The sequence below is a fragment of the Myiozetetes cayanensis genome, unplaced genomic scaffold, assembly GCF_022539395.1.
Source record: "Myiozetetes cayanensis isolate MyiCay16 unplaced genomic scaffold, myiCay2020 scf3, whole genome shotgun sequence".
NCBI lineage: Eukaryota > Metazoa > Chordata > Aves > Passeriformes > Tyrannidae > Myiozetetes > Myiozetetes cayanensis.
Window position 1 is genome coordinate 72,417,529 of NW_026087521.1, and position 27,199 is coordinate 72,444,727.

Below are 27,199 nucleotides of genomic sequence, written 5' to 3' on the forward strand. Positions count from 1 at the left end.
CTCCAAGTGATTTGCAGTAACCCATGAACTGCTTTCTTCTGAGGCCCATGCTTGCCATGTCCTGACCCCATCAGTGACTCCTGATGTAGCTGAGTGTGAGGGGTTGGAGAAAGCAGGAAGGCAGGTACTTGGCAGAGACAAACTTAGATCAGAAGGGAGTTCTGGCAGTCTGGTGGTACCACCCTTCTCATAGCAGGGCTAACTTACTGTAGGTTGCCTGAGATCATGTCCAGATAAGTTTTGAGTATCTCCAAGGATGGAGATCTCACAAGCTCCCTGACATGTCTCTTGTCTAGTGCAAGATCAGCAGCCAAACTCCTAAGAGGCTGGAGCAGAAGAATCCAACGCCTTTTATTCATTTCTTTCTCTGTTAGGTCAATGTGGTAGGAAAAAAATCCACTGCAATGCAATTTTGATTGAGCATGGACACTCACTTCCCCATAAATATTTGTGAAGTGGATGTTTTTCCATTTTCCTGAGCGACTTTGTTATTAAGGAAAGAAGACAATTGAAAATTTTGGGGCAAAGTATGTGCGCTTGGCAGCTCTCCAGATCTGCTCTGCTGCTTCTTTCCAGACAGAGGGTGGGAAGAACATTTATAAACTGAGTGTGTAGAAACTGGAAAAGAGTGAAAAACAGGGGGGGGTCACTGGCCTTCCACCTGGTAGGGTCTGTACAAGTAAGGTCAGTAACCACAGCTCCTGGAGGCTGGAGAGCATTTACTGCAAATGAGAACAAACCAGTTCGTGTTTAAGTGCTCCGTGGTTTCATAACATTTTACCTAATTTATGTAAATGTTCAGATAGTGGAAGACTAATGTAATAAAAGTCCTTTTAAAACTCTGCAGGTCTGGAGGCCAAAAGAAATGGTGCAGTGATAATGCACCATTGTTCTTTCTGTAATTGAGCAAGTCAATTTTCACAATTAATCTTTAATGGTGCAGAGCTGCTCCTTCCTTTCTGGGCATTACAGAGCGCTTTGTGCTCTTACACGGTGATGATTTCCCTGATTGCAGATCCATCAGCCCCCATTAAATGATCCTGATGCCCAAGACATCTCCTGTCACACGAAGGAGAACAATCCCTCTTTTAATGGTCTCAAGAGGTGAATGTGCAGGTTGTGTAATTGGTGCTGATGGCCCCTTGCTCTGAATGTGTGCTCCACTCCTGCCTTGGTCCACAGAGATTTGGATTCTTGGGAAGTGCCCTGACAGAACCAGTTTGCTTGATTTGAAGTGGAGGAGTGTCAGGGGGGAAAGTCTGGTGGCTGGATTTAACAGCACTTCACAAAAAATACCAAACCACACTGGTCCCAGCACTGAGCCCTGGGGAACACCACTTGACATGTATGTATTGTTCTTTGGCAAAGGGGATGCAGTCAACAGGTCCCCTGATCTTCAGTTTTCAGGACCCATTGATAAGCCCACTATTCTCCTGGAGGTGGGAGTGCTGGGGCAGTTCTTGTCTTTGCATGGCTTCTGTAAGAGGATTTGTATAGGATGAACCCAAGAGTGATGGAGTGGGGAATTCAGGACAGGCTCTGAACAGCCTTTGGTGGTGGCTACAACATCACATGGTGGAGGAGCTGTGTTAAATCTCGTCCTGACAGGGTGCACCTTCACCCAGAGCCTCTGACCTGGAGGTGATAATATTTTCACCTTTTGTTACCCAAGAAACTGCTCAGGGTTTATGCCTCTTTCACTCAGGGTTGAAAACCTACCCACAAAAGCTTTTTGAGCTGTCTGGTGCATACAGATTTTTCCAGTGTGTTCCCACTGTTTCTGGAGTTATTCCTGGGATAGGCTGTGCTTCAGAGCACGGCTGTGAGCTCTTTAGTTTTGATAACAGGCATCCGCAAAGGCTGGATGCACCTCGCCTTTTCCTCTCATTTTCCTGGCAATAATGGGATGTGGGTTTTTTTTTTAATGGCAGTGTATTACACAGTGTACAGACAACAGTCCCCTCCCAGGTCAGTTGTCTCGCCCTTTTGCTGTTAAAACCAGATATTGCTGGGAGGTGATGGAGCAGTGGAGTGGGACATGGACTTGGCTTGCACAGCTGGAAAAAGAGGGGATGTTTCAAAAATCCTAAGAGGTGCATGAGCAGGGAAATCATAAAATCATAGAATGGTTTGGGTTGGATGGTGCCTTAAGGATCACCTTGTTCCAACCCCCTGCCATGGGCAGGGACACCTTCCACCAGCCCAGGTTGCTCAGAGCCCCATCCAACCTGGCCTTGGACACTGCCAGGGATGGGGCAGCCACAGCTTCTCTGGGCAACCTGTGCCAGGGCCTGCCCACCCTCCCAGGGAAGGATTTCTCCCTGATATCCAATCTAAACTCGCCATTCACCCAAATGAGTTACAAATTTGAGCTATGAAAGGGATCCACTGTGAAGTTGTCCCTGTGGACAGGGAGTGTCACCACTGACTAGAAAGTAGGGCAGGAGTGTTAGGCTCAGTTATCCTGTCTAGTAAACTGATGTACCTGCCTGAAATCTGTCAAAGCAGTTCCTTGTTTCCAGAGGTTCCTGTGTAGCAAATAAAAGTTTTGGCTGAGGCCTCATGGTTGTTCCTTCTTGGACTTGCCTTCAGTGATGAAAGTTATTTTTAAAATGGTCCTCAGCCCTAGGCTGTGCCCCTTCAGTATTTGATTTGCTGCAAAGATTGTTCATGTAAATTAGAAGTACTTTTCTGGGAGTTTCTGCCAAAGACTCCTGTTACTGTGAGTGAAACCTCTCATCTGCTTAGTTCTGAGTTAGGAAGCATCTACTCCATCTCCTGTGTGGATGAGCACATGAAGATTTCTTGGTCTGTGTTTTGAAAGGTGCAATTAAACAGTTTGGGCACAAGGCACAAACTTGGGAGATCTTTGCTCTGGAGGAGCCTTCAAACCACCTCAGATTCCTCTGGGCTGGACCCTTAAGTTAGGGAATTGTGTTCCTGCCTATGGGAATGCAGGAGCCTCAGCAGAAGCTGGGGAGATGTTGGTGCCACCGTGTGTGTGTGTGTGTTCAGCAGGCAGAAGTAATCCTTCATTTCACAAGAATTTTGTGAGGCATTTGTTGGCGTGAAGTCCTTGCTTTGTTAGCCCAGCTGACACCTGGGGGAGGCTGCAGATCTGTAGCCTGTTATTGTTTTCCTGCCACTGCTGTTGCAGTTCCCAGGGCTGTGTGCTCACAGAAGAGAGGGTAGGGATTATCACATCACTCTGCAGGTAGAAAGAGAGGAAGAGCTTTCAGTGTAACCCTTTGATCTTGGTTTTAGTGAGGTACAAAGGTGCCAACCTTTACCTGCAGCTGCTTCCCCCCAGCTCTGCTGAACATCCTTCTTCATCACCTTACACATCTGACTGTTTGCTGTGGAAGGTTGCTATAAACAACAGGGTTTGTAAATCCTGGTTATCAGGAGCCCTGTTAAATTAGAGCCCTCGAAAATACTGATCTGTTCTCTTCTCCTCTGCAATGTGTTGTCGTAGCTGCCACCTAGTGCTGATGCTGATGTGTGCAGAGGTGAACGCCTCAAAATCAGCCCTCTGGAAGTGAAAGTTATACAGAAAAGCCAAAGTGGCTCCAAAATCCATAATTAGTCTCCATAAAGATGAATTCATAATCAAAAATCGTTAGTACCCAAGTGTTAGCTCCATGAATGCTAAATTACTTCATTATTTGCCCCTGTTTCCATGCAAATCACTGAGTGCTTCTGGGATGTGAGGCTGTAAAGTATTGCAGCACCTGCTTATCAAGGCAGACAATAATTTTTCTGCTACTTTTCTATTTATTACGACCAAATTGTCCCTAACCATGTTGGAAAGGAAGGGGGGTGCGAATGAGTACATGACACTTTTGTAGTGCTCCTAACATGTTGGAAGGGACCTCATCTTGTTCCAACCCTTCTGCAGTGGGCAGGGACACCTTCCACTAGCCCAGGTTGCTCAGAGCCCTGTCCAACCTGGCCTTGGACACTTCCAGGGATGGGGCAACCTATGGCAGGGCCTCACCACCTTCATAGTGAAGATTTTTTTTCTAATATCTAATCTAAACCACTCTGTGGGTTCAAAACCATTGCTCCTTGCCCTGTTACTCCAGGCCCTTGGAAGAAGTCTCTCTTCATCCTCAGGTGCGGGAAGGCTGCTATCCAAATAATAGCAGGGGTTGGGCAGAGCTCGTGTTGCTTGTCCTGGATGAAATTTTTGTGGGTGGGTTTCCACTGCAGGAGCTGCAGTCCAGTCCTGACACTTACTGGGAACTGCAGGTAGTAAGGTTGTGTTTGTGTCTGTAGGAGCAGTGCCCTCGGCTGCACTGGTGCTGCAGAGTCCAGGGGAGACAGCGCGATACTGATGAGTGAATAAAGACCTTTTAATCCCTCTTCCCAGTCTGGTGTGGGCAGCTTTTCCTTGGGTTGGCTTTGGCTCAGGTGCCATGTCCCTCATGTGCGTGTTTTCCCCCAGCCATGTCCTGCCCCGAGGGGCAGGAGTACCGGCAGTGCGGGACGCCCTGCAACCAGACCTGCCGCTCCCTGTCCTACCCCGAGGAGGGCTGCGAGGAGCTCTGCCTGGAGGGCTGCTACTGCCCCCCCGGGCACTACCTGGACGAGCAAGAGCACTGTGTGCCCAAGTCCCACTGCTCCTGTTACTATGACGGGGAGATCTTCCAGCCGGAGGATGTTTTCTCGGATCATCACACCATGTGGTGAGTGCGCCGTTTGTAACGCTCATCCCTCAGCGCTGTGACTCAAATTTTTGGGTAGCTGGAGTGATTAACTGGCTCGGTTCCTGTGCCTCCAGCAAACCAAGGGGTGAGTTTTGCTGTTGCATCTCTATCCAGTGCCACCTCAGTTCAGAAAACAGTCTTTTAAGCCCTGTTCTATGAACAGTTCCTGCCAGTTTGAAATGGAGTTCAATTACTGACAACACCTACTCTGCAGGCTTTTAAAATGTCACTTTAACGTACTGTGATACATTCCTTAAACATTAAAACCTAATTACCTCTATCAGAGATACAAATATTAAAGAGCATTTCTAATTGTTAAGCTGAGGGGTGGCACACTGAGAGGGGGAACGTGATTGCTGGGCGACTCCTGGCAAGCCCAGTTTTGGGAACAGTATCTCCTTTTTTAACTCTTTACCACAAAAATCCTAAGTTCCAGGCACTAGACGGTGCCACAGCAAAACTGCCCATTACCTTGCCCAGCTTTATCCCTTGTTACCAGGTTAGTGTATCACATCAACTCCAAGGGAAGGTTTGCCTCTAAGGTTGACACACATAATGGATGGAGAGAACAAATCAGCTCCAGTGAGAGGTGTAATTTTAATACTGACAAGTTCCTTGTTGTCAAAAAAACCATGTGTGAGTGAAAGCTGAATGTCATTGTATTAACCATAAGTTCTATTTGATTTTTTTTTTCTTTTTAGCTATTGTGAAAATGGCTTCATGCACTGCAGTACAAACAGAGCTCCTGGTGCCTTCCTGCCTGATGTTTTTGCTGATGAGAGGCCATCTGCCAGAAGTGAGTGTGTCTTAAAAAAATAATTATTTCCTGTTTGTTTTTTCTTTTTTAATTTTTTCCTTATTCAGTTTCTCGATAATGTAGAATAGGGAAGAAGCACTGGAGGTTGGAATGGCTGTGAATGTTTTTCTAATTAATTTTTTTTTGTTATAGGATAGAAACAAAAGTTTTGCCTGAGAGGGTGCAGAACTCATTGACTCTCACCTTTCAAGATGATAATTAGCTACTGCAGTCTCTCTTGAGCTGAAGAGGTTAAAGGGATCACTTGGCAGTGATCTGAGGCCCCCAGATTTTGAGGATCACATGCCATCCCAGAACCAGCAGTGCACTGGAGAAAGGACAGCAGTACCAGGCGTCTTTTTGGGGTTTCCCACTGATACATGGAGAGAATTTACAGGGTTGTGGTTGAAGAGGGGGTTTGGGACCGGATGCACCTCAGAGGGGACCAGGCTAGCGGGCATTTGGAGAGGCTTGGGAATATCTGGGAGCTGGACTTTGATGATCCTTGTGAGTCCCTTCCAGCTCAGGATATTCTAGGCTTCTGTGATGCCTTTGAGAACACCGGGGTAGTGCCAAACATGGTGTCTTCCATGGCACTCTGCCAAATGCACCTGTACATGGTGCTTGGAGAAGGTTTTTGGTTGGTATTTCCTGATGCCTTAGAGACAAAGGGTCACTGTCGGTCTTTGCATCTTCTGATAAAGTACCAGGCATCCTTTTGCCAAAGCTCCTGGCAGAAAACACGGTAAATCCAACTGTAGGTACAAGGTAGTGACCTGCTTAATGTCCCTTGGCAGACCACCAGGTTGGCCCACCTGTTCTTCAGGTGAAGCCTTCTGGGTGCATCTCTCACCAGCTCTTCCTTTAATGCTGTTAGGACATACTTTTCCTGATATCAGAGTGTTAAAACTTATCAAAAACCTCAGAGAGGCATTATTGCTAGTAGTGCTTGAAATAATGACCTGGAGTTGCTTGGGACATTCGTGATTTTCTGACAGAATCTGGAAGTCTCAAAGAGCTTGTATTTAAGTTAAGGGCGTTGCTATTTACAGTCACTAAAGTTGTTATACTCAGTGTGGAAAGTGGGTCTAAATGCAATCATATGTGATGCTCTTGTTCCTCAGAATATCAATTTTCTGCTTGACATAGTTATTTTTGGAATTGCACTGTTATGTTTAGAGCAGCTTTTTTTTTTTTTTTTTGCTTCAATATAGAATACCTGCTTTTGTGGCAGCCTGAGGTCACTTCATGGAAAGTAGGGACTGCTTTCTTTACAGTTTCATGGCATAGTGGTGTGGTGTCTTATATTCCAAAAATTAGTTTTCTGATAAAAACGTTGATCCATCTTTTAGGAGAAAAATACTGGGCTAACAACACTTGAGTTCTAATTGCAGTTTTCGTAAAACAATTCTTTGCAGTAAAAAGGAGCCTGTTGTGCAGACCCCCCATGGAAACAGTTTTGTGTCCTGCAAACAACCCAAGAGCAGAAGGACTGGAGTGTGCCAAGACTTGCCAGAACTATGACCTGGAGTGCATCAGCCATGGCTGCATATCTGGATGTGCCTGTCCAAAAGGAATGGTAGGCAGGCTGAGCTGCACAGAGCAGCAGGTCCTCTTTGCTTTCCTGCCTTCTTTCTTTCCTACCAGCGGTCTTCTTGCACCTTGGAAATAGGTGGTGTGCTGAGCATGCTTTTTTCACTGCTAAGATGCTTTCTGGGGTTCAGGTTTCTGTCCCACTGCAACCCTCAACTTTAATTGACAGTTGAGTAATTTTTTTAAACAGAGCAAATAGGTTTTTGCTCAGTCAGTGACTGTGAACTCGGTGTCAATTTAGAGCCCTGATAGAAAGCAGGGAAAGCAGGTTGGTGCTGTTCTCTGAGCAGTAGAAACAAGCATCAGTGTTCAGTGCTGTGCACACACCTGGGCAGGTGAAAAGTCATGCACAGCATCTCAGTGGGGACTGGGGTTTAGCCCAGGATAGAGGTGGAACACATGGTCCACTTTACATGGTCCACTCTTTATTAACTTCAGTAAATGGCAATTTTGAGTTCCATGTCCAGGAAAAGTGATGGAGTCTTAGAAGCTTTTTGATGTGCAGTGCATGAAATGCAGATGAACATACCTAGCATATGCTGGAAAAAGAACTGAGGTTTTGTGTCTTGATTTTGTTTGTGATGGTTTTTGGTAGCTGTGGTGCTCGGAGACATTGCTGCTACAGTTTTCAGACTCAGAGAAGCACATAATAAAGCATGATGTTCTCAAGTGTTGCATCCCAGGAGGTCTAGACATGAAAAAGATTATTTTTAGGTTTGTTTTTTTTGGGTTTTTTTTTATCCTTTATACCTGCTCAAGGTTCAGGCTCATGAGTATGCACTGGACACTGAGCATTAGCAAATGAAGCGTGGCTTATTACTTCTAGGGTTGAGATGCATGTTTATGTTCAGGCTTCAGCTTTAGTGAATTTACTTCACTACTTTAAATTCCATTTTAAAATGTCATTAACTTCACTTGGACTCGTGTCTTCTTATAAAGATGTGTTGTTTTTTCCTCTTCTGTATCAATACAGGTGCTTTTTGCCCCCAGATTCCTTCCTAGAAATACAGTAATTTCTAGCATTAATATTAACGTATTTCTTGAACATTGCTACCATATTTTGCTAATATATACACATTTCTGTCAATAAATACTACTCTAGAATAAAATGTCAGCTGTAGCAAAAGCTCAGGCTTGTGAAATGTCTTGGAGGTACAACAAAGTGAAAGTACTTGGGGGTACAAACTGTTTTCAGAACAGAGTTTGAAAACATCCACAGATTTTCACCACAATTAAAAAAAAAAGCAACAAAGAGTTGCTTCTTTTCATATTTCGGTTTTCAAATGTATATCCTTTTAGAGAAGAATATTCCTAAATAGCAGTGGGAGAACTAAACTTAGAAAAGCTTGTGGGCTTGTAAAGTTCCAAAATTGCCAGGCTGAACAGGTTTTTCTCTGTATGTGACAGTCAGACCTCTTTGATGTCGTGAAGGGGCTTGAAGTTTTGTTTCAGTTCCAGGATATGGTAATATCTTTGGACATAATTGTGGAAAACAAGTTGTGATGACTACTCAACAGGAAAAAGAAAACAAAACTGCCCCAGATCAACTTCCTGGTAATTAACCTTCATGTTCAGCATAGAATTGTCTGTTCCTTTTCAGTTAGTTGAAACAAACAATTGCTTCAAAAAATTCCTTTTGGAATTGGAAACTCCAGTTGATTTTGCAGTGGTGTGAAACAACCCCTCCCTGAATTCAAGATGGTTTGTCAGGTTTGGGATACAAGAATAAGGCTCAGTATTTTTTTTTTTTTTTAAGAACCATTAAATAAATTTTGTCCACTAGATGACAGTATGGTTCAATCTTCCACTAAGCTCAGCCTGGAATTATTTGTTCTCCTTGGCTTCCCTTCTGGCAGGGAAGGTCTGTGGGAATTATTGATTACTGAATATTTATTCCTATAAATATTTGTATATTTATGGGAATAGATATATATGCATATATAAATATTCTGGAAGAAATTTTGTCTCTTTACTGAAGCCTTTTTTTTTTTTTTTTGTGGTATGGTAGCATGTGAAAATTATCAGTGACCATGGATAACTTGTTAGCAAAATAATTAATCTTCTTGCATGCCTAAAATGGTCCCTAAGGAGTGGATTCACCATCCCTGGCAGTGTCCCAGACCAGGCTGGATGGGGCTCTGAGCAACCTGGGCTAGTGGAAGGTGTCCCTGCCCATGGCAGGAGGATTGGAATGAGATGATCTTTAATCCCACCCAAGCCATTCCAAGATTCTGTGATACCAACACAGTCAGATATGTAGTTTACATAAACAGCTCTCCAGGACAATTTGTAAGTGTGTGTAGCAGTTAGGATGTGATTAAGTTATCCCTACCTGTGTAAAGAGATATTTACAGGTCAGTTGGCTGAGTTATCAGTCTTAAACAGAGGAATCTGTAGCCTAAAATCTGTGTGGACAAATACCCTGCCAATTTTCAATTACTTATCTGAAAAATAATGAAAAAGAAACAAATCAAGGATTGTTCATGAACATGATGCTCCAGCTGGCTTGGTTTGAATTGGAAAATTTGCTGGGGTGAGAAATTGCCAATCAATTGATTATTTCCCCAGAAAACGCAGACAAAACCTAATTTCTTTCAACTGAAAACCAAGTTTTCCAGTTCATCTTTTTTACATTGTTTTGATTTCTAGCAAATACAAATGTTCAATATGTCACAAAAAGTAATTCTTCTTTTTCTGTCTTTGATCATCTGGAGGGTGGGAAATTCTCCATACTTGTCACCCTTTTGCAGAGCAGAAAAGATAAATCATAACATATGTGCAGAAGTGTGGGGGAAAATATGCTCTCTCAGATTAGTTTACTGCACTCCAGGTTTTTCCCATTGGAAAATATTAATAAATATACAAATGGAGTGTTAACCACCTTTCTGGGGGAAAAGAGGAGCAGAACGATCAGAAAGCACAAAATCCAGACACTCCAAAGCTAGAAAATTAGTTGCTTTCAATTTCCAACAACTGAAGAAAAACTAAGGTTTAAAAGTGAAATAAAACATTTTGTTACATTCTGACTACTGAAATAAAACTATTTCTAAAACTTTGTCAGTAGAAAAACAAACAAACAAAAAATATAAACCCTAAACATATTAATCAGGAAAGTTTGGACGGTTTTGTTTTTTTTTCCTTCCAAACTCTTTTCAACTAAAATTTACCTGAGTGTTATTATGATTTTTCCAGCTAGCTAGCTCTGTTGTGTATCTTTCAGTGGAGGCATATCCTTTATCATGTCTTCATGAGGAGGTGGGTACATAAAACAGACATAAGAAGGGTACAGCTAATGTAAGAAAGAAAAGTCAAGTGTTAACCAGCACGTTCTGATGGTCTCTCCTAACATGGTTTTGACTTGTCTCTGTCTGCACAGAAATGGTCACAGGCTGTTTTAGTTAAAAGAGTGAATTTTTGGAAGAAATTCTTTGTTGTGGGTCGGGCAGGCCCTGGCACAGGTTGCCCAGAGAAGCTGTGGATTCCCCATCCCTGGCAGTGTCCAAGGCCAGGTTGGACGGGGCTCTGAGCAACCTGGGCTGGTGGAAGTGTCCCTGCCCATGGCAGGGGTTTGGAATGAGATCATCTTTAAGGTCCTTTCCAACCCAAACCCATCTGTTATTCTAAAACTGATTAACTATTGGCTTCTAATCTGACCCACTTCCTTTACTTAATCCCATATTCCTTTATACCTTTGGCTGACTTGCTGCTAAAGCCCCCCTGGTGTGTCAGGAGGAACAGAGTGAGTATCTGAGCTTCCCTTGACGCACAGATATTCACTGAATTGTGCTGACCAGGAGAGGTCAAAGTTTAGGCTTACTGAGATGGAGTTTAGGATCAGAGAATGTCCTCAGTGTGAAGGAACCCACAAGGATCATCGAGTCTGGCTCCTGGCTCTGCACAGGACACCCCAACAATCCCACCCTGTTCCTGAGAGCATTGTCCAAGCACTCCTTGAGATTTTCAGGCTTGGGGCTGTGCCCACTGCCCTGGGGAGCCTGTTCAGTGCCAACCACCCTCTGGGGGAAGAATCTTTTCCTAAAATCCCAACCTAACCCTGCCCTGACACAGCTCCAGCCATTCCCTTGAGTCCTGTCCCTGGTCACACCAGTGCAGAGCAGTGTGTGATAATCACCTCCTATAACTTTAGGTGAGAAGGATCTTAAAGCTTCTGAAATCTGTAATATTTGTCCTGCCCTTTGCAAGGCTTTCTGTTGTTTAGCAATTAGACACCTAAAAAATCCAATGCGCAGGCTGGAAGGTGTAAAGACCTTCCCCGGATCTTCACTCGTGAAGACTGGCCATTATTATTAGGACAGAGCAAGGAAATGATGGACATTTCTGTCTTCTTCCTGAATAGTGGGGGAATCATTAGCTAGTCAACCACAGGTAATCCCATGTAAGCAGAGCACCTTCATGAGGGTGTTTATTGGTGCAAACAGCAGCTGCTCTCATTACAGACCTGTCTTTTCTTGGGGTTGCCCTCCCAGAGCTCATGACTTGTATCATGTCAAGCACTCAGAACTGCTAAATCTCCTGTATTTACTGTTGTTTTGAGGGGCTTCCCCTGGAAATGCAGCTGTTTGTGAATAGTGCTGCTGGCCTTGTAGTACCAGCTGGTGCCTGTAATGCTGCCTGGCATTGGGCTGCCAGATGTGCACCAGCTATCGGGTGTGGTGCCAGTATGACCAGTAGCTTTTGGGTGTTACTTTTAACTAAATCACAATTCGCTGAGTTTTGCAGCAAAAAATTGTTTAGTTGTCTGTTTAAAAGTCCACTTTTGGGTTTTTATCTCCTGCTTTCTAAATCCAATCCCCCCACTCTGCAGTGTCTGGACAAAGTGCTCTTCCCTCTTTGATATCACTGGATCAACAGTTGCTGAACTGGTTGTGATAGAAGTACTACTGCCAGTCTATGAAGATGTTGAGGAGCAAGTAGAATAGGTCCTAATCCTTCTTTTACTAATCAGATGTCTAATCCCAAGGCAAACCCCCGAGTTTATTGTGAACTGTGTTGCTGAACACTCTGCAAAAACTCAAATTTAGCCAGGGGTGTGAAGTCATATAGTGCCTTTTTTTTGCCTTTTTTTTTGTTTTTTTCTAAGTGCCACCAGAAAGGAAGGAAAGAAGGAATTAAACTCCCTTGGAAACCTGTGGTCTTCTCTGGACTGTTTCCTCACTATCCTCTGTAATGATTAATTCTGAGGCAGAGCTGTAGCTTTATCATGTAGAAAAGCATTTCTTTGTTTCCATCTTGCTTCTACTGGAGGGTTTTTATTTGGCATAACACAGCTCTCCATAAGCCACAGAGCACGTGAAACTGCAGGAGAATGAAGGGACTCTGGGCTGTGAAATCTTCCTTAGGAGTTGTTCCATGTGGCAGTTCGAGGTCCCCACAGGAAAAGTCAGATTTGTTCTTCTTTATTAACCTGGCGTTCAGACGACGTTGATCTCATTTGCCCGTATTTAATGGTAAAAAAAGAAACTATTTTAATGATTTTCCTGAAGGAGTTTAAAGTGGGAAGGTGATATTTTGTGACTTTTGAGTGAGAGAAAGGGGAAGGGCTCTCCATTTAGGTATTCCATGAAGCAAGAGCCAAACCTATCCCTGACTTTGCAGAACCATGACCAAGTGAAAATTCAGTGTAGCTAGTTTTGATTGTGTTTGATTCTCTAAAGCTAGGTGTCATCAAGATGGAAAGTAATCACAGAAAGAGAAAACAGAAAAGGAGTGGAAAAAACCAAATAGTCTAAAGGCATTGCTTGGTTTTGTTTGGTTATGGGGGTTTTGGTTTTGTTTGTTTGTTTCGTTTGGTTGGTTTTTGTTGTTGTTTTGTTTTATGTGTTTGGTTTTTTAAGCAGGAAAACTGATTTGTTTTTATGCAAAAAGAAACTAAGATCAGTAGGGTAAAACTGAAAAAGAAAAAAGTGTAGATAGTACCTAATGACCTATTTCCCAGCAAACTGAGCTTGTGAGAGTGGAATAAAATCTCGAGTGGACTGATATTTATCTTGCCTTCTAGGAAATAAATAAGGGTTTGAAGGAAAATGAATGATTGCTGCAATTTTCAGAGAGGAGCTGACAGGGGAGAGTGGGCTTTGTTAAGGGTCTGTTGTCTGTGACAACAGGATCTGCATTTGCACGTGGGTTCTTCTTGCACTGTGACTCCTGGTCTCCTCCTCAGCGATCCTGTTACTGGTTTTAGTCCAGCTGAGCCCTGTGTCAAGCTGGTGGCAGCAAGATGGAATATACGTACCCACAGTTCTATTTATGTTTATGGGGGAAAAACATTAGAAGTACTGCACCTTTCTTACTTCAGGTGGTCTCGAACCATTTTGTCTCTCTGTTCCTTTACTCTTTATCCACATGTTCTCACCCCTTGCTCCCCTTTGTAGGGACAGGTGCCCACACACCACCCACGTGGTGACAAACTCTGGTTTTTTTTGGTAGGTGCGACATGAGAACAGGTGTGTTGCTCCTGAGAGGTGCCCGTGTTTCCACAATGGAAGAGAATATGCCAAGGGAGAGACGGTGACCAAGGACTGCAACACCTGGTGAGCCACTGGAACATCCCTTTCCTTGGGCACCTGATGTGTTTCTAATGGCACCAAATAGTTGTTGGTTTAACGGGTCTGTTTTATAGGAACTCGGGTTTTGCAGCACGCCTTGCACAGACCATCACATTCCCTTTGCATGTTGCATGAAGACCCAGCAAAACTCCTGGAAATACCCGGCAACCTGTGCCTGGTACCTGACAAAGAGGTGGTGTGTCTGTGCAAATCCTCTGCAGGCACTGGCTAGTGGATTTGCTCCTTGATTTTGCAGCACAAGAGAACAATATAGGAGCTCCTGTGACCCTTCAAATCACTCCTTTTCAGCCAGAAGCTGCAGCAGCACAAGGGGTGTGATGTGCCAGCTATAATATGATAGATGCCTTTCAGGAAAATATTAAACAATTAGTCAGAGACAGAATTGACCTCTTATATCTCTAAAGAGTGCTCAGCCTGTTGATATTCTGGGGGGGAGAAAAGAGCGACACCTCTGATAGCTCAGAAGAAAAAAAGTGCTCCATGTCTTTCACCCTTATGCTGTGTGGTCCGTGAAAAAGAATTTATAGGTTCAAAAGGAAGTGCTGGGCTGTTCAATTTGGCTGAAGGGAAGCCCTCAGCACAGCCTTTGGTGAGGTAGAATTTATTTGCCACTCTTGGCTTCTGCCTGCACTGAAAGTGTTTTGCTTTCCATGTGTGTAGGGAATGTTGGCTCTCCCTGCAGAGCTCCAAGAGTCCAAGGTGTAGGACACTGAGCCGCCAGCAGCGTGAAATCTCTGTTTTCCTTGAATTTACACTTCAGAACCTGTCATAAATTCTGTCCCAAATGCCCCTGCCCAGCTCTTTGGCACCCCAGGAACGATGTTTGTGATTTCTCTGCGTGACTGGGTGGAGCTGGATCAGGGAATCACTGTTGAGGAGTCTTTTGGCTTGGTTTTTGTTTTGCTACACTGACCTCAGAGTAACAGTGATTTCAAGTCTTTTATTCCTAAACTAGTGGGACTGCTCCTAACTAGTGTAAGTTAGACTTGGATAGAGGTTTTATATATGGAAATTTTGACCTTTCAGTGTTTTGTTTCAGTTTCTTTCGTTTGTAGCTACGTATAACATTGTGAATCATCCACTGTAATTAAACCTGGGGAAAAGTAGAATTGAAAGGGAGAAAGGTGGAGGAGAAGCTGATTATTTTGTATAGCTACAAGTACTATAAACTGCTTACATTTCATATAGGTAAAAGTGACTCAGATGAAAAGCAGACACAATGAAAATTTTATTGAAAACAAGAAGAGTAAAACTCCCAGGTGTTGTTGTGAAATTTGCAAGATTCTTCATCATAACCATGCACAGTCTTTCTGTTTTCAGTCATTCTTATAATCTTTGATCTCAAAATAGTCAGAACCACATTGCCTCATTCTTGTGACAACCTGTTGTGAGTGACGTTTCCTCAAATACACAGAACTTCCTTCAGTGTCAGGGTTGAGAAAATGTTAGAAATCAGGCTTTTTCTCACCGGTAAAAAGTCCTTCCTCACATTTTAGGTATTTTTCTTGTATGTGAAAGTAAAATTGGAAAGTAGGTTCCCTCAAAAAAATGTCACTGGGGCTTTTTTGAACTACGTGTCTCTGAAAAGTTTCATGATAGTTCTCAGCAAATATCAAGTCAAATGTCGTTTAGAAAGTGATATAGGAAATTACTATTGCTTTGAGAATTAATAAGAATTGAGAGTCTGCATTTTGGAGGTCAGATCTTCCTTTCCTTTTGTTTTTTTTTTTTTTTTTTGCTTTTTGTACTGCTGTTGCAGGAGTTCTCATTCTCACTTGTTCCTGGCCAGATGTGAACACCTGCAAAGGCAATATACGAGCCAGAGGTGTCAGATTTGGCGTTTACATCCAGCCTGACATATGGGAGGCCCTAACTCAGGAACAGCGGAATGTCTCCAAGTCGAAGCCAGTGGCAAAGCTTTTGTTATGCAACGTGTTGGGAATTGGTTGCAGAGCTCAATGGAAGTTTGGGAGCAACACTCAGGAAGCAGCAGGCAGCAGAAATCTGCTAACCTGAATTTTGCCCCTCCACGTACCTTATAATCTGCCTGGGCACTTATATGCAAACCTTGGTCTTGCTCTAACTGTTAGCAGAGATTTAATATCAGAGGGTGTAGTGATTTTCATATTACTGAAGTTTCGTTCTTTGGAGAAAATGTATTGCAGAATATTTATTATAATGTGAAATGTCACCGAGATTATAAACGGTGCTTGTGTTTGGGTTAAGGCATTACTGGGGAACTCGGTGCAGTGCCTGGTTTTCCTTTGGGCAGCAGTTTGATCTTGGGAAAGTATTTCAGGCTCTTTATCCCTGAGTTCTTATGTCTGTAAAGCACAGATAGAATTCTCCCTTCCCTGCCCTTACAGAGCTTGATTAGAAAATTCCTGGGGCAGTGATGGTGTCCATCATTGAGCGTTTAGTAGATGAATATTTTGCCACCCTCAAGCAAGATATTTCTTATTATGTTATTGAAGTCTTATTATTTGATGTCAGCTGCTGTTCTAACTCCCCATTGACCTTGTTTTTTTATTTTGTGTGCTCAGTCTCTTGCTAGTTAGCAAATCAATTTATTTCACTGATCAAAAGCCTTTGGGTGTCGAGGGAAAGATCTCCTTTCACACCTGCAGCTTCTGTAGCAAGGCTTGTGGTCCTCCAGGATACCTCTGGGAAAGGGCAAAAGGACAGGGTGGGTGCCCTGTTCTTCCAAAATGGTACGTGGAGCAGAGCAGCATATCCAAAATAAAATGTTAGTGATAGTACAAAATATTCCAGCAGGCTTTTGTCCAGGCCTCTTTTTGGAATAGGGAGATACAAAAAGCTCGCACTCCTACATGCAGTTTTTAAGAAACAGAGGAACACATCCCTTATTCACTTAACATTAATGCACTCTTTGGATTCATGCACCTAATGCTGACATATGCTAATTTATATTGATGGGAGAGCCTCTCATCTGGTGTGTGGTAGTGACCTCCTGGAGGCAGAAACCGTGACACTTTCACTTTGTCTAAAGCACCTTGCCCTTTCCTGCTTATTGCATACATTGCAATATTGATAATTGTCACTGACTTGTTGTCTCTGTCACAGCGTGTGCCAGGGCAGGAAGTGGGAGTGCACCAAAAACCTCTGTGATGGCACCTGCACTGTTATTGGCACTGCTCATTACCTGACATTTGATGGACTGAAATACAAGTTCCCAGGAAACTGTCAGTATGTGTTAGTTCAGGTAAGAACACGTCAAATGCTAAAGCTGCCTGATAATATATAAAATATATTTTAGTAAAATATAGTAAATAGTGTAATAGTAAATATAGTAAATAAATAAATAGTAAATAGTAAAATATTTTTAATTAGTGAGCCAGATGGATGGTAGAGGGGAGTAGAGCTTTGAGACTTCAAAGATGTCTTGAGGATTTCGAAGGTTCCAGTTTTGTTGTATAGAGATTTAGGCTGTCATGTGTCTAGCTGGCAGTCACAAACCTCATGGCAGAAGAACTGTCTGAACCTCATCTCCACATTGCACTACATCATTGCTCCCCAAGAAATAGGCTGGCATTACTGTAATTATTTTTTATTGCACAGGTAGGAAAACGTGGGAATCAAATTTTTTGTTCAAGACTGCAAATTTCTTCCTGATTCTTCCTTCTAACCTAACCTTCTAGATTTGCATTTGAATTTTAGCACCGATGCTGCAGAGTCTTGTGAATCAAATAATATCTGTGTATTCAGGGAAGGACCACAGGAATATCAAGGCTAAGCACAAAATATATGAATATGGGAATATTTGACATGCCAAGATATATCCTATTGGCCAAGACTACACAGGGTGTTATCTGGGGCTTCTATTTGCTCTAGGTGTTTGTCTGTGTTTTTCAGATGTTCCATGTCACTGACTCACTGATTTATTTTATTTTTTTTTTAATCTGGAAGGATTTCTGCAGGGATGAGCCTGGAACATTCAGGATACTGATTGCAAATGAAGGTTGTGGCTTCACTGGAGAAAAGTGCAGCAAAGAGAGTTATCATTCTGTATGGAGGAGGGGAAATAGAGTTGTTTAATGAAAACGTGTGTATGCTTCTTTTCTCTTGCTTTCCTTTTTGTTTTTGGTGAAAGAATTCCAAACTGTTCAGTAAGATGAGGCATGAGTGACCTCATACTCAGGGGGTTATTGATCATAAAACGAAAAATTTAGCAGGATTATAATGACCCATTTTACTCCCAGAGGGTATAATGCCATTTTGGCATTTCTCCTTGATGCCAACAAATTTATCTCAGATAATCACAGAATGGTTTGGGTTGGAAGGGGCCAACCTCCCAATCTTTAAGACCACCTACTTCCAACCCCCCTGCTGTGGGCAGGGACACCTTCCACTAGAGCCCTTCCAGGCATGGGGCAGCCCAACCTCTCTGGACAACCCAGTGACTGACCCATAACTAGTAAAACATCAGGCCTAATTTAGCAATTTGAAGGACTGAGCACACAGGAAAAAAAAAAAAAAAAGAGAAGTCATGGCTCCAACAAGTTGATAATGCAGAATGTTAAATTGCCAGATGAAATATCCAGATGACTGGATTCTCCTTTTTCCTCCCCTTTCCTACCCACAAACACTGAAGAACTGACCAAGAATCACAGAAGAAGACAGAAAAATGCCCATTATTGATGGTGTCTGTGCAGGGCATCTTGGCAGCACAGCATCCATGTAGGCTTTGGGATGCTGGAGGGATGAACATGGGACATACTGATTGCCCAGTTCTTTGTTTTTACTGCTGAAGGGTTCCCTGCCTGGTTGAGGGTGAGTAGCAGCACAGGGATCATTCCGTCAAGCCAGGCTTGGTCTGAAAGCTTCTTTAGGTGACAGATGTTCAGGAAAGCTGTGCTTCCATTTGGACACCTAAGGAAGGGCCAGAAAAGGCAGGAGAGGATTGAGCATCCAGTGACTCCAGCAACAGAGGATGTTTGGTTCCTGAGAGAGCCTGTCCTTGCAGGAGCTGGATCTGTATTATTACACTGTCCACACAACCCTGACTGAATTTTTAGTTGTCTTTTTAGAGGGTTTAATTCTCAGTGTAACAGTATCTAGAGCAAGCTTGCCTAGAAATAACAGCAAACAAAATAGAGATTAGGAGAAAACAACTCTTAGGCAAATTCTCACCCAGTGATGACTTCCTTCCCTCTTTTTCCACAAGAATCCTTAAAACCAAGCCCAAGTATTGGCTATTTTTTTTTCCCCATTAAAATGTTTCCAATTAGCATTGTTTTAAGATGATCTCTTTTGAGAGCAGCTTCTAATTTTAGGAAAATGGAGACTTAATTGAAGTATATATATGTTACAGTTCTGGCTGACATTTACCAAAAAGAAGGTGAAATAATTTTTGCTTTTCTGAAACAAATAAATCTGCCAGTTTGCAAGGTCAAAAGTTGGACTTCATGGTTGGGCAAAAAGCCTCCATAAACATAGAAATTTTGTAGTTTAGGTCAACCTCTCAGCTCAACTTTGTCCTCTGTTTTTTTTTGCCTGAGTTTGGAAAGGCAAAAACTGCTCTAGGAGCGTCCAAGTGACCAGACCATGTAGTCATACATGGGGCATGGGAGAAGGTAAAAAAGCTTCCAGTACCTAAATATTTTTAAATTGTTCTCCCCTAAGAACATTGAAGGCCCTGCTTAGGAGATCCATGGAAGATGTGAGCTGTCTTCTTTGGGGGATAAAGGTTTCTGATGATAACTCAGAGGTGAAAATTGAATTTCATTGCTGAGCTTTTACCCAATTGAGCAAGAAAGAAAAGTAGAATAAGGAAATATTTCTCCCTCAAACTAGGGAGGGGATGAATGGATTGTGGGCTCCTCTTTCTCCCTTGCTTTAATCACTGTTTGTATTGATTGAAACTTTTCATCTGCCTCTTTCACAATTAACAGTTAATGCATTAATGGTGCTTACAGTAATGGCCGTGCCAGACTTTTCTTTCCAAATGTGGTTCATAATTCTATTAGAGTTCCCACTGAAAGGGGATTATGGTGTGAAATAAAGTGTTTTAAATTAATCTCTTAAATTCTTAGTAGCTGGAGGCAGTGAAGTTGCAGCCAGGTGGAAGAGAAATAGGCACAGAGGGGAAGGGAAAGCGATGGAAAAATGAAGGAATGCTGGAAGGAATCTCTCTGGAATATTCCTGTTGGTGTAGAGTTGGGAAGAAAGTTCTTCCTGACTTCAGGATCAGACTCTGGTCCTTCAGAAGCCACTGATGCATGTGGTTTTTCTAGTTCCTATTACACTTAAACCTAGCCAGCCCCTTGGTTGTCACCGGCCCCCAGGAGCATGGAACTAGTTTCCTAAAAAAGATGAAATTAAAAAAACCACCAAACCCAAAAAACCAACACATAATTATTCAGTGAACCACTGACCAAATACTAAAGTGATCATTAATTAGGAATACCCTGTCTTCTTTATCAGCCCCCCTGTCACTGCCTTGTTTGCCAGTATTTGTGGTGAGTGTATGTTATATCCTGGGAGCACAAATTATAGAAATGGGATGAGACTGAAATACTGCACTTGTATCCCAACTTTCTGTTTTGCTCTGGAGCACCTGGGTAGTGTATGGGAACTCTCTAGAGAACAGCATGTTTGAAAGCACCTTAACCTATGAGCACATGTTCCACTGGGACTTGAAACAGTAAATAGAGACACTGTTGATAGCAAAATGTGCTTCTCTTGTTCAGGTGAACATCAAGATACCTCCTAGTGATGAAAATAATTTGGAGGTCATGAAATCTGGCCGCTATTACATCATTTTACTGGGCAAAAGCATCAGTGTGACCTGGGATCTGGCCATGGGAGTCTCTGTTATCTTAAAAGGCAATTTCAAAGTAAGTGGTGTGTTTTTTTTTGCTTTACTTCTTACTCTTGCTGAAGAATGCCCTTATCCTCTTTCTAGGGAATAGCATTTTTTTTTAGTGCAGCCTCACTGATAGATTTCCATGGAGTATAAGGCACTTGCTTGGAAATAGAGGCTTTTCTTTGGTAATACCATTAGACAGGTCTTGCTTTCCTGGTAGTTCAGTTGTAAGGTGTAAATCCTGGCTCACTGGAGATGAGCTATGACAGAAGGGATGAATGCTGAGGTGCCTCAGAATAACTGTGCCTTGAGTGATTTCTCCTGTATTCAGGAAGAGCAGTGGAAGGAGCCAGGTTCCTGAGGACTGTTCATCTCCAGAAATAAAATGTACAGCCAGCAGGCACTGCTGATTGTTGTTGTCTTGCTTTCTGGAGGCAGTGTGGTCCTACTTTCAGCTAAGCAGAATGGGAACAAGAGCTAAACTTCTCTGTGAAAGACCATGTCTAGGCAAGACCCTGGGTAATTCAGCTTTTAAGCCTCATGGCATTAAAGTTCTAGGCTAAAGAAACTTAACAAAACCCTAAGCCAGTCTAAGATGTAAGATTGATGTGGTTTGTGTTTCTTTCTCTGCAAGGATCGAGTGTGTGGTCTGTGTGGAAATTTTGATGGAGTCCAAAACAATGATTTGACGAGCAGCAGTGAACATCTTGAATTAGATCCAGTTGACTTTGGGAATTCTTGGAAAGTTAATCCATCCTGTGCTGATGTTGAAAAGGTGAGTGTGAATGAGCTGTGAAAACTAATTAATGTGGGTTACAGTATCACTCAGGAGCAGGCAAAGGGTTTTGAAAGGATAAAAGCAAGTAGAAATTAACTCCCTTCCCCGTGTTTTTGCCAAATAATGTTATTTCTTGAAATCTGGTAAGAGATCAATTAACTTACACAAAGCTGCTGTGCTGCCTGGCTTGAGATGAACGTCAAAACAGCCAATCTGTGTGGTAGGGGCTGTTCACAGAGTTATCCAGCCCAAATGCTTGAAATCCAGGTATAACTGGAAATCTCATTTTGCAGTTTAACCTCAAGAAAACCAGCTGTAATTTTCAGTCACGGGGAACTCAGATAAAAATTTCATATTTCCCTGCTCAAATTTGTACATCCCAAATCTTAGTCTGTCCATTACAAACAACAGAATACATAGGTTAATTTATTTCTATTTGCTTCTCGTTCTTTTTCTAAAGAGCATTCAGTTATTGTTTTAAAATTGGAAAGGCTTGAACAGAAAGACCAGGATATGAGACTTTATTGCCATCTATGGTTGCATCTGAATTTTGAGGAGGGTACCTGCTACCTGGAAGTGTTATCTGTGTCCCAGTGCTGGAGATTTCATGGGGTACTAATTAAATTACACATGAGAGTCTGTGTTCTCTTTTTCCAAATACAGACTTTTGAAAGAATGGAACTGAGTAATAAATTTGTATTGAGCTGGCAAATAATAACCCATAATATTTCCAAATCAAAAAGTGTGAGGAAACAGCTTGAAGACAACTTGTTTTGAAACTTTTTCTTGAAAATTTGTCCAAATGGTCAAAGAAGGGTGGGGGGAAGAAAAAAGCCTTTTTTAGATCTCTTAAGGAAATACTTAAATTATCAGAAAATTGAAATGAAACATTTATTGTCCATCCCATGAAATCTTTTGGGTTACTTTGCTAATTATGTGCCACAATTAGTCAATAATGATATAACCACAGTGTTTCTGAATGCTGAATGTCACTTTGCTCATGTGAGTTGGTTGGAGCACAGAGGAGTTTGCAACGCTGAGGAGGAAGGCTGAGAGGGAGCAGCTTGTCATTTCAGTGTAACAGCCACAGGACAGAGCCTGTAGAGTGTCACAGTGATAAATGCCATGTCAATGCTGCTGCTCTGTGCTCTTAAATAAATTAAATGCGGGAGAGAGAGAGACTCTGAGCCATTGAACAGTGGCCTTGGATGTTGTCTGCTGAAGTCTGGTCGTATTTTTGAGCCTGGTTGACCTTCTGCAGAGATGTGGATGATCGTTTTTCAGGATGAGTGCTTGGTACAGAGGGTTTTCCTGTCATCAAAATGTCTAAGTTAAAACTGTAGTGTAAAGCAAGAGCTGGAGAGAATCCAGGAGGTGATCTGCTCTGCTCTGCTCTGCATTCTGCCACGGCAGGATCTGTGTGCCTGTTGTTCAACAAGTCGAAACTTTACTCAAAAGAAACAATTTCCTTTGTCGTGAAAAATGGCTAGTGAGCCTCTTGCTTCAGTTTGAGGAGTTCTGAGGTCTTAAAGGCGAGGCTAATGCAATCTCTACTTGTCTCTTACAATATTAAGCCTAACCTGGAACAGGCCTTGATGTCTCCGCTGTGTGGTGGAAACATAGTGAAGCAGATGATGGTAGAGACATCGTGCAGCATTTTGTCTGGAGATCTCTTCAAAGAATGCAAAAAGTTTGTGAGTATTGAGTCCCGTGTTTCACGTTCTCCAGCTCTGTGTGGTCTGTGCTGACACTGGGTAGTGGCTAAGGGGAAAGGGGAAAGGTGTGGCTGTGCTGATGGCACATGGGACATGTGGGAGGTTGACTCAGGTTCTCACCTCTCACCCTGTCCTGTAGCTGGTGCTTCCTGGGAAAATGCAGGATACCACCTGGGAGTGAGCCATAGGGTGACTGAGGGAGGTTTTACAGTACAGCCCAGAGACTGGCACGTGGAGTGAAGGACAAGGGTTGAGACCTGAGGGAAGGGGGGACAGAGCTAATACGGTACCCAAGGTGCTGCACAAGAGGGATGGGAGCGAGGCCTAAAAACATGTAAAATTATTTCATGTGGGGAATAGTAAGAGGCAACAAACTGCTGTTTATACAGCGACTTTGAGGGCGTGGTTTTGCTGACGCTGGGAGGAATATCAGCACTGATTTAGGTGGCACCTCAACCCTTGGCAAGTGGAGCAGCCAAACCATCTGAAGGGTGAATATGTCCAGAGGAAGGAGACAAAGGGGATCTCTGAGTGCACTGTGCCCCCTGTTTCTCTTTTGTAGGTGAATCCTGAGCCCTACATAGACATCTGCATGTATGACACTTGTGCCTGTGAGTCTATTGGGGACTGTGCCTGTTTCTGTGACACCATCTCTGCCTACGCCCACGTCTGTGCCCAGAAAGGGGTCCCTGTTCACTGGAGGTCACAGACCCTGTGCCGTAAGTGCTGGGGGCACGGGGAAGAACTGGGTGAAAAGGTTCAGGATTGTGGCTCAGATGAGCTGGTCAGTCAGGCTTAGCTCTGCTCCCACTGATGTTCAGAGAACTTCACCTTAATGGGGCTGGGCTGGCAGCTCACGCTGGCATTTCTGCTCCCTTTTCTATTTCTGGTCAGAGTCACACCTTAAAAACCCATTCCATCAATTAGGGGAGGTGGACAATCTGTGGTGCAAACAAAGAAATGTTTTCTGTAATCTATCTATCTATCTATCTATCTATCTATCTTTATATATCTGTCCATTAATTAAAGCTTGAAGTTTGGGGTGTTGTTGCATTTGCTGTTATCAACCCCAAATATCTCTGGTCTAGAGCAAGTATTTCATTGTGTACAAAAAAGATGCAAATGTGAAGAAGTGGCCTGCCTTGCATGTAGTAAAAAAAAGAAAAACAAAAACAAAACAACAAACCCAAAACCAAACCAAAACAAAAACGTTTAAAGGTGGAAATATTTGTTTTTCTAGGTATGTGTGGTCCACTTTATATGACGCTTGCTGCCGTAGTTCTGAGAGGAATGGTGAATACATAAATACTCTCGTTTGATATTTTTTGCCTCTGATTCTTCCCCTGCATAGCACAAAGCTGTGAGGACCTGAATAAAAATGAATTAGACTACCAGTGTGAATGGAGATATAACAGCTGTGGGCCTGCTTGTCCTGTAACGTGCCAACACCCACAGCCTTTGGAGTGTCCTCTGCAGTGTGTGGAAGGATGCCATGTACACTGTCCTGCAGGTAAATCCATCTTTTACTTTACTTAAAGGGAAAGGAAAAAAATACAGTAAATATGGGGCGGGGAGAGGAAAGACAGAGAGAAAGGGAAAGAGTGAAAAATAAGAGCCAAAAGGAGAGTAAAAACTCCAATAAATTGTTCCAAAAGGCAAAGAAAAAAAAGGTATTTTAAGACCCCAAAATAACGATTCTGGACCCTGGTGTCTCTGACCAGAATGAGGTGGGGGATTGGGGGGGTAAATAAACAGTACACATGTACGAAGGGAGATGCCATTTTCTCCTGACATCTCCCACATTTTGTTCCAAAGGTATGTTCATCTTCCGTGTGGTGCTGGCTGCTGCAGGTTATACACTGGGTTGGGTACTTCCAATATCCAAATAAAAGCCATTGTGAGGGAAGGAGATACTTCCCTGTGTTGAGCTGGCAGCGGCCAACCCAACCAAACACAGTGTTCAGAAGGTTTGAGCCCACCTGAGAAGCCTCGTTGTGTTTTTAGTGCAATGATTAGCTTTAAAATTCGTGAAAATTGGCATCTTCTTACCACAGTGCTGTTTTGTAACAGGGAAAATAGTCGATGAGCTGTCCCTGGATTGTGTCAGTCCAGAAGACTGTCCCGTGTGTGCGGTTGGAGATGACAAGATCCCCCATGGAAGGAGAGTAGTTTTGAACAGAGATGATCTACAGCGCTGTCAGTCTTGGTATGACGTGTTTATGCAGTGAATGTTGAATGGGATGAAGGGACAGGGATGAAGTACATCCACATGAATAAGCTTATGGATGTAACTTTAAATATATCACTGAAAAAGAAGCTTGGAAAGCAGTTTTTACATCAACTCCCCTTCAAACAGAACCCAAAGCTGAAGTTTTTCAGCGACGGTGGGGATTAAAGGATGTCAACTGAACTAAAATCCGTAAATTCCTTTCAGAAAAGGCCTTTTCCCCATGTGTAGGTGGCCCTACTGGCTGGAGATGTTCCACTTGTTTTTGTGCAATGTGTGATTCAACACCAGTAAAGCTGTCAGGCTCTTTCCCTCTGCCAGCGCTAAAAAATATCCTGCGTATGGCGCTGGGTCCGAACGTGCACTCAGTGCTGAGATGATTAGCAGTTGGAATTGTGCACTGTTACTGGAAAACCGATTTCCACGAGATTTTAAGAGGGTCTGATCCTGCATGCATGGGTTTCCAAATGTGATGGAATGCAGGGCGGGGGTGCTGGTGCTGGGCACTTGTGTCCTGTATAAAGCCTCATGGCACACTCATGCAGTATCTGAAAGTCTGGCATTCTCCAGGTGCCTGGACCCTTGATGGATACTTTCACCAGGCACTTAGAACGCTGTGAATACGGGAGATTTTTCCATCCTGTAAATTGCTGGGATTTAATGCAAAGCGAGCTGTAAAACCGCAGCAGTTATTAGGCCAGACTAACACCTTAACTCCGAGTGCTCTGAACCTCACAGAAGCTCTAAATGGGTACAAACTTCCAATTCCTGGTGTCTTGCCAGAGCTCATTTGTGTCTGTGCTATAAACCCAGGGCTTGAGCTCCAAGACTAATCAATTAAATATATATATATTTTTTTAGCAATGTACACAAAGAACCTTGAATTCCATCAAAAGGTCAAGAAAGAGTCTCCATAAATGAGTCTCCGTTCCCTAATTTTTGTAATCCTTAATAATAATTTGTCTTAAATGTTGATATGCTGGCCACTGCTCACAAAAGATTTCAGAACATTAGGAAAGCTTACCTCACCAGGGAAACATCCTTTTGCATAACTGTCACCTAATTTAGATGCCTACACCATCTGTACAAACAATAGAAAATATTGCACAAAAATGAATTTCATAGCAAATATCCAAAGGAAATTGGAAACTAGAAGAGCCTTGTTCATATTAGGATTAAAATAATAAATCTTCTGCTGCTGTATGTTAATGCCAGAAGTAGCTGTGCGTTTTGCAATTAGGAAGATGCTAAAATAAGCTTGAAGGGAACAGAACAATTAAACTAAGACAACTTAAATGAGGGTGCCATGTGTAAAGTGAAGCATTTTCCTGAAAAAACGACACCTTCTTCCATTATTAACACTCTTCCCCTCAGTGGGATGGGGGAAAGAATCAGGAAAAAAGACTTGCTGAAGGTGGATGAATTATAAACAAGTTCCTGGAAGATGGAGGGTGACAGAGGTGAAAAAGCTCATGGTGGTACAGAAGGGTGAATAGTGGAAAAGGCAGAGATGGGGGAAAACAGGAGCTGATATGGAAAGGGGAAAATGGAGGTGAGTAGAAATATTGAGGGAATATAATAGGGCTAAAAAGAGATAATAAGTATAGTGGAAATAAACCATTTAATATGAGAAAAGGGACTGGAAGAAATCATGGCAAATAACAGGAAGGTAAGAGACATAAAAAACAATGTACCAAATGTTGTGTTCAAAACAAAATGAAGCCAGGAAGAAAACCCAGGAATTCAGAGCGCTTCAGAGGAAGAAAAAAGGACTTAATTTCACCAGGGGTAAAATGTGGATAAACCAGCCCCCTGCACAAAATCTGCAGAGTATCAGAGCTAAACCATCTTTCCTACTCTAGGATTTTACTTTGTTTGTTTGTTTGGTTTTTGTTTACTTTGTTACTTTGCTTTAGCTGCCTCCTGTTTGCCTCATGGTTTGCTTCCTTGCCAAGCACACCAGATTAA

At 42.7% G+C, this 27,199-nt stretch overlaps 1 protein-coding gene across 1 annotated transcript in view; it reads left to right on the plus strand.

Annotated features, from left to right (window-relative positions):
* The window catches only part of VWF (von Willebrand factor), a 109,654-nt gene that overhangs the window by 30,542 nt on the left and 51,913 nt on the right, over nt 1-27,199 (plus strand). Inside the window, 13 exon segments of the mRNA XM_050324531.1 lie at nt 4,448-4,688; nt 5,411-5,505; nt 6,924-7,084; nt 13,546-13,649; nt 16,770-16,908; nt 17,613-17,693; nt 17,695-17,748; nt 20,396-20,542; nt 21,146-21,286; nt 22,864-22,983; nt 23,567-23,723; nt 24,356-24,514; nt 25,075-25,210. Coding sequence (XP_050180488.1) covers nt 4,448-4,688; nt 5,411-5,505; nt 6,924-7,084; nt 13,546-13,649; nt 16,770-16,908; nt 17,613-17,693; nt 17,695-17,748; nt 20,396-20,542; nt 21,146-21,286; nt 22,864-22,983; nt 23,567-23,723; nt 24,356-24,514; nt 25,075-25,210 — 1,735 coding nt within the window.